Source organism: Vanessa tameamea, chromosome 13, assembly GCF_037043105.1.
Source record: "Vanessa tameamea isolate UH-Manoa-2023 chromosome 13, ilVanTame1 primary haplotype, whole genome shotgun sequence".
In the NCBI taxonomy this organism is placed as follows: Eukaryota; Metazoa; Arthropoda; class Insecta; order Lepidoptera; family Nymphalidae; genus Vanessa; species Vanessa tameamea.
Window position 1 is genome coordinate 8,312,158 of NC_087321.1, and position 7,239 is coordinate 8,319,396.

At 31.4% G+C, this 7,239-nt stretch overlaps 1 protein-coding gene across 3 annotated transcripts; it reads right to left on the reverse strand.

Annotated features, from left to right (window-relative positions):
- Positions 1–4: 4 nt before the first annotated feature.
- On the reverse strand, positions 5–7,168 carry LOC113403372 (armadillo repeat-containing protein 5). 3 transcript variants are annotated; one of them, XM_026643906.2, is made up of 12 exons: positions 6,771–7,168; positions 5,530–5,756; positions 4,950–5,172; positions 4,666–4,834; positions 4,402–4,572; positions 3,847–4,265; positions 2,755–3,082; positions 2,478–2,666; positions 2,122–2,359; positions 1,727–1,835; positions 1,504–1,649; positions 5–1,418 (listed from the first exon to the last, which is right to left on the reverse strand). In XM_026643906.2, exons 1-12 carry the CDS (start codon positions 7,014–7,016, stop codon positions 659–661), a joined length of 3,225 nt encoding a protein of 1,074 aa, XP_026499691.1. In that variant the 5' UTR covers positions 7,017–7,168; the 3' UTR covers positions 5–658. The 3 variants fall into 3 exon arrangements, with proteins under 3 accessions (XP_026499691.1, XP_026499690.1, XP_064072656.1); XM_026643905.2 differs by having other exon boundaries at positions 6–1,418; positions 3,847–4,289; XM_064216586.1 differs by lacking the exon at positions 5,530–5,756 and having other exon boundaries at positions 6–1,418; positions 3,847–4,289.
- Between the last annotated feature and the right edge of the window lie 71 nt (positions 7,169–7,239).

Consider the following 7,239-nt stretch of genomic DNA (forward strand, 5'->3'; position numbering starts at 1 on the left):
ACTTTAATTTTATTTGATTATGCTTCATTGAATACATGAATACAGAGAATACAGTAACACATTTATTATTTTTATTACCCCATTTATTTCCATTAATAAACAAGTTGTATAGAATAGTGTTGCTTTCCAATACATCGAGATCATAGATAATTAATTTATATCAGTACATATTATATACAAAGCAAAATTACAGACTGTATGTTTTATCACAAAAATATTAAATATCATCTGTATGAATACTACTCTTACACCTTTAAAAGAATACATTTTCTGAGTTTTTAAATTAACTTTTTGTATATAATTTTGCATATGTGAAGATACCCTCACTAATATATTATATAAACACATTTAAATCATACACTATAACATCGAGACACATTACACTGAGATTTTAAAACAGTTTCATAATTATGATTTTAAAATTTTTATTGTGCACTTATTTAAATAAGTACTTTATTAATTGGATGAGAAGAAATTCAAGAATCTCTATAAAGATAAGATCAGAGAATATATTTCATATTTATTCAATATATAATATAGGAATACATGTACACCAATAATTTATGTACGCATATAGGTGGTTCCTTCTTTTTCATTCCCATGTAAATACATTACTCATCATTTTATTCTCTCCTCAAGTACACTGTTTTACCGAGATTTATTTTACCAGTTGTCTTACTATCATTGACTTGATATCTTCCAACCATTGATCTTTAAATTGAAGATTAAGAATATTTTTAAATGATTTCAATCGATCTTCCTCGGCCATTTGGCCTGTTAATAAATATGCTACGGCTTCAACACACAAAAAGCCCATACCTTCACTTAAAGACCAAATATAGATTATATCTGCTGTGTCTGGTGCTAATTTAAATTGTACTATTGCACTACTTAACAGCTGTTTTAATTTTTCAAATAAGAATCTGTCAGTCAAAAGCAATACTTCTAAATTAATTTCCAAGTTTTCAGCTAATGGAAATTCTTCAATATCACATTTAGGATTGTTCAATCCACATTGAAGAAGTGTTATTAAATATTCCAATGCTGATTTTGACACATTTTTCAGGCGTACGAACTTCTCTCCAGACTCTCTGAACTGTCCCATTAACATAGCACTGAACACATCAGAATGTTGACATAAAAATAATTTGTTTGCCCTTACTGTAGTTGCGTCGTCTAATTGAAAAATTACTACATCTTCAGGTGGTAAATTATCTAGATTTGGATTATATTTCACCTGAATTTTACTTTTGAATCTGTTTTCCAAAAGTTTGGGATCTTTAATATGAATATTGTTTGCAAGCTTCACTAAAGCGGTAACACAGACTTGAATATCTTCTTTGGAATCCGCAATAGTTTTAAGCAAGAAATTCAAACCGTTGCAATCTATTAGAAATTTCTTCAAAACTTTTTCAGTCCTGGGATCAAAATAAAATACAATTAGAAGAAATTAATAATTAAATATTAATATTATATTGTCTTTTTTACACATAATTAACATACCTGACAATATAAGGTAAAGTCAAAGAAAGTGTTTGCTTCATTGATGAGCTACCTTTCAATAAGTGATAACATATTTTTCCGATACCATAGCTAGATTCAGCTAAAACTGACAATTGAGACAATAGTCTTGAGCTCAGTCTTATGATCTGAAAAATAGCAATAATATAAAAACTTTATACAACAACATACAATAAATACCTATTTGTTTCAGTTGTATACTCACTTGTTTGCACTGAGCGCATAGGTTAGGTGGATGTTTGGAATTCAGAGTCATGTAGTGTAGCCTTAAGACTACCCTGTGCCTTAATATGCTTATTAAGCAGAGATGATTACTGTTAAAATAAACGTATATTTTAAATAGAAATAACATAATTTAAAAACAATTTTAAGATAAAAGAGCAATTTTGAAGGAAAAAACATACAATACTTCTTACAAATTGACAAGATACATACTCAATATTTAAATAAGTATTGTAATTGTACAGTATAGTAATCACCCATAAAGACTAATGATCACGAGTTTTTAGGTTCGATTCAAAACATAATAATTGGGCTACACATAAATAAAATCATAAAGATGACCATCTTCAAATATTTTAAATAGTAAGCTTAAATCACCTGAGCACTCTAGCGAGTATCCTTGCAGCTCTGCCTATGGGACGATCACACCTCTCCACATAATCAAGGAGTCCGTTAAGGCATTCCCTACCCGTAAGTGAAATCATGGTCCGATTATGTACTGCTTCATCGCGGACTGTGCTGCAAGTTCTACACGATCCTTGGGCGACACGGAAAAGTAACACCATGACGCAAGCTATGATTGATGTTTTTGAGTTTATATCTATTTTGCTTACATCTAAAAAAGGTGATTATTTTTAATAAAAAATACTACGAATTTAGTACAAAACAAGAAGAGTCGAATTTATACATCACGTATATTTTAATAATATCGTCTATCTTATGTCAATCCTCACCGTCGGAGGGAGAGTCCTCGTGATCACTTTGATCATCCATGACCAGATCATCTAAATCGTGAGCAACTTGCGCAGCTTTTAGATCGCTATCAGCTTTTGCCGATATTTTTTTTTCTTCATCGTCCGAGTCACTATTCGTGTCACTGCAAACTGGTGAATAACGTCCAGATATCTCCGAATCCGAACTTTCTAAAGACGCAAATTACGACATTACAGTGGACACACATTGAAAGTATAAAATTATATAAAATTATTTGTTAATAACTTTTATGTGTACCATCATTCGTGCTGTATGGAGATGAAGGGCCGGAACTGTTAGGACTCCACTGATAATCCGAACGATTCGGAGAAGTTGATCCTCCTTCGCCAGCACTTGTTCCTGAGTCTGGACTCAAATCCCAACGATTGCGTCTGCTCGAAGATCCCTTGTGTTCTGGACTAAAGTCCGAAAAATTCATATCTGATGCAGGGGACGTAGGTCCTTTATCTTGAGTAGTACATGTTTCTGTAGATGATCGACAAGGGGATGGCCAGTCAGAGGACATTGGTTCCCAGTAAACACCTGCTGTCCAATCCTTATGAGCCATTTTTATTATATGGGATTTCTAAAATTAGTAATAATTGGTAAAATTCTTAAATATTACAGAAAAAAACAATTGATCAAGAATCACGACATAACATACATAATCAGCCTGTAAATTTCCCACTGCTGGGCTAAGGCCTCCTCTCCCGTTGAGGAGAAGGTATGGAGCATATTCCACCACGCTGCTCCAATGCGGGTTGGTGGAATACACATGTGGCAGAATTTCGTTGAAATTAGACACATGCAGGTTTCCTCACGATGTTTTCCTTCACCGCCGAGCACGAGATGAATTATAAACAAATTAAGCACATGTAAATTCAGTTGTGCCTGCCTGGGTTTGAACCCGAAATCATCGGTTAAGATGCACGCGTTCTAACCACTGGGCCATCTCGGGTCTCAGAATCACGACATATAATAGAAAGAATATACCTAGAAAAATTAATTCCAACTAAAAATGCATAGAACAATTAACAATTCATGGAAATACATATATGAAACTAGCTAAAAGGTAAAGTAAGGTTGCGGTACATAATAAGAAAAACTTGATGCAATGCAATAGATTAACCGTCTCCAGCTTTCGAGACAAAAATGAAGGAAGTCTGCCTCTTCAGGACAATCAATTGACAAGACAACAAGAGTAATACCATAATTTTGTTATAATATAATATTCTAACAAGCGTAAAGAGCTTGAATATAAACAAAAGCTGTTACTATTATTATAACATTCACTCTAAGAACAATATTTTTTTAACCAGGTGAAGAAATATAAAGACATATCCGACTAACCTTCTGAATCAAATTTGGGCTTTTTGACCGCGCTCTTTTAACTCCTTTTCGGCGGGGCGGTGAAGGTGGCGAAGGTGATGGTGGTTCATTATCTTCACTTTCACTCGGCGCAGAGGCATCGCTATCAATTGCATCCACGAATCCAACAAACAAACTATCCCTTTCAATTACAACCTTCAGATCGTCTGTAGTTTCTGATAACAAAATACTTTTACGCCTCGTAAATAAACCTGATCCGACATTGTTTTCAGTTAAATTTTGGAGAACTATATCATATACTGAGCCTGGTTCATTTTCTGTTATATCTTTTCGTTTGATTGGTACACTAGAACTTCCGGACTTGACAATCTCGATGTTATGATCATATTCCATTGTAGTAATATAATCTTTAAGTTTGTCAGTGAGTAAACCGACTAGACCTGTACGAATAAGCATTTGGAAAGCTGTAAAGAGAATATTTTAAATATTTGATCAAAGTTTTTAATAATTTATAATTATCATTTTTAATTTTATGATTATTATTATTTACATGATTTAAAATTTGTGTCGCCTTACATTCATCATCAAAAACGTATTGAAGGAGTGCGTGCAAAGCATATGAATCGTCCCGAGCGGCGGCAACAAGTAACGATAATCCCCCACAGTTACGCAAATGTAATCGATTCACGGATTCTCTGCTGAGTTGTGAGAGAGCTTTCGTCGCACCTTCCGGCCAACACGAAACATCTAAAAATAAATAAGACGCAAAGACGTGCTTATTAATTCATCCAAAACGAAAAAATATCACTTCTTAAGTAGGCAATGATTAACTATGATTACCTGAACGTTTTTGAAGTAAATCCACTAGGCATTCAATTAGACCAGCTTGACCTAATAGAAGTCGGCTTTTCGTTATATAGCATAAATTGAATAGACATTTGAGAGCTATAGGCTCATGTGTTTTAATTAGCGCCACCAAACTATGATATCCTTTTCCATTGCCTTTAATCTGCGATAAAAATAGCATTATGTTTATAACGAATATTTTACTTCATATTTCATAGGAAAAACTGTGTTTATTTCATGGTAATCAATTTTAATGACAATTTGTACACATTAGGTACCTGTTCCGCACAATCGACAACTGAGTATGTAGTAAAATGTCCCATGCATTTCAGTATAGCGTTTATAAGTTCTTCCTGACTTTTCTTAGGCTCTTCTTTCTCTCGGTGCACCGATTTTATTATGCCTTTTTTTTCGCATTCAGTAGATAATAGTGCTGATATACAACGCACAGCATTTAAGCTTAACATTTCATTTCTCTTATCTTTTACCATCCATAGTTGCCTAAAAAAAGTAATATTCTAAATATACCATGTAAATGCTTTTGTCTATGAGATATCCAGAGTCTGTATATTTATCGAATAATTAATAGAGTTATATTTCATGATGGTGATAGCTTTGATGAAAGATCCAATGTAATATGTTTAAAAGTAACATTACGACTTTTAACTAAAAAAATATCTTCGGTTATAATAAAAGGATTCCTTGATATAGGATGTCAATATAAAGTTAAAGAGATACTAGAAGATGTAAGTGATAGTTGTTTATTAACGAAAATATTTTATCACAATATATTAACAACCATATCAAGCCAGGGACTACGTTACTTTAATGAGTGTAAGATGGAGTCTTTGTATTTACCGAATGGCTCTCACAGCCATCGAGAGTGTAGCATATGATGTGGTCTTATCTCTATTTTCGATAAGGTCAACTAACGCCTTAACAGCCCCATGGCTATGTAAATTTTCAGCATTGCTTTGGTTTTGTGCTAAATTACCAATTACGCGAGATGTCCTCCCGAGTATACTATCTCGACACACCGTGTTTAATATTGTTACCAGTGACCCATAACTATTTAATTGCCCAATCTAAAACAAATTTGCATCCAATCAATACAGGCGCGTTGCAAAATCGATCGGCAGCGCAGTTAGCAACGCAGCGGCGCATTCGAATTTATGTATTGCTATCTATTATGTACAGGCGATCGGCGAGAACAATGTAACAACGAGAAATTTATTTTAGTAGTATTTTATGTGTGAACATATTTGTACTATTAAATTAATTGCTAATTACATTATTAACTTTATTCTCGTGTTTCATTGTTACTTTTGGTAAATTTTAAATATCTTATTATATTGTAATTATATATTTCTTTACTTATTATATTAGTTTTGTAGGTATATAAAAATAAACAAATTTCGCATTGCAGAATACATGCTATATAAAAATAATTTAATTCACGAAATTTCAATTAGCATTGAATTGAGAGATGAATTGATTGATAAAAAATGTCTACTTGGAATTAAGCTTGATATTTGTTCCAACCAAATAATTATAAAGCTTATTGTTATCAAAATTAAACTACAATTCAAAACAGTTATATTTACATACTACTACTACATTCACAAGAAATAATGATAATTTCTCATATATGTATAATATATAGTGTGCTAGATAATGTTTATTCAACAAGTACCTGTAACTTAACATTAATATGGACATACATTTAGTTTTATACCTTTATTAAAGTAAATAGTGAATCAACATGTCTATTATATCTTATAATTACAATTGATTAAAAGTTTAAAGTTTGTTTAATTTAAAATTTAAATAAATGTAATAAATAAACTAACATATAAGGTATATTTATCGAGCCATATACCAAATTAATTTAATTAATGTAATAAAACTTTTTAATTGTAATAATTATTTTATTATATATACCCAAGAATTAAGATAGTAAGAGATTTTTTTAATCTTTCTATAGAAAACATTCTCTAAAGTTTAATTTCTAAATGAATTCTTTCAAAATATCAAATATATTTTTACATTTCTTTCATTAGTCTATTATACTATGTTTAACATTAAATAAAATCACTCACCAATATGTTGCTTTTTTCCTCCAAACACAAATTCCCTAATATACTTAATGTTAAATCAAGAATCCTTTCATTAGGCTTACGCAAATGGGGTAACAAGTAATTTAAACCATCACAATCTCGAAATATTTTAATACCTTTATCATTTACAATAATATTAGATTTTATATGTAAAAGACTATCTTGAATTCTTTTAGAGGATGAGGAATTTAAGCCTTCTAAGGCATTTTTAACATAATTTATATCCATTTTAATAATCAATATTTCATTTGAAGCTACTCTAGACTTATAGTCAAAGAGTCACAGACTAATGGATAGTGGATGCTATCTATAGTCCTGTACAAAGACTTATTTTTTGTAATTTATTTAAAGAGACAAGACCCCCTCAATAGTCAATATTCGATAACTCAACAATGTCAATGTCAGAAATTGCTGCCACTTAAAAATATTTTTATTGGACATTTTAATTTTT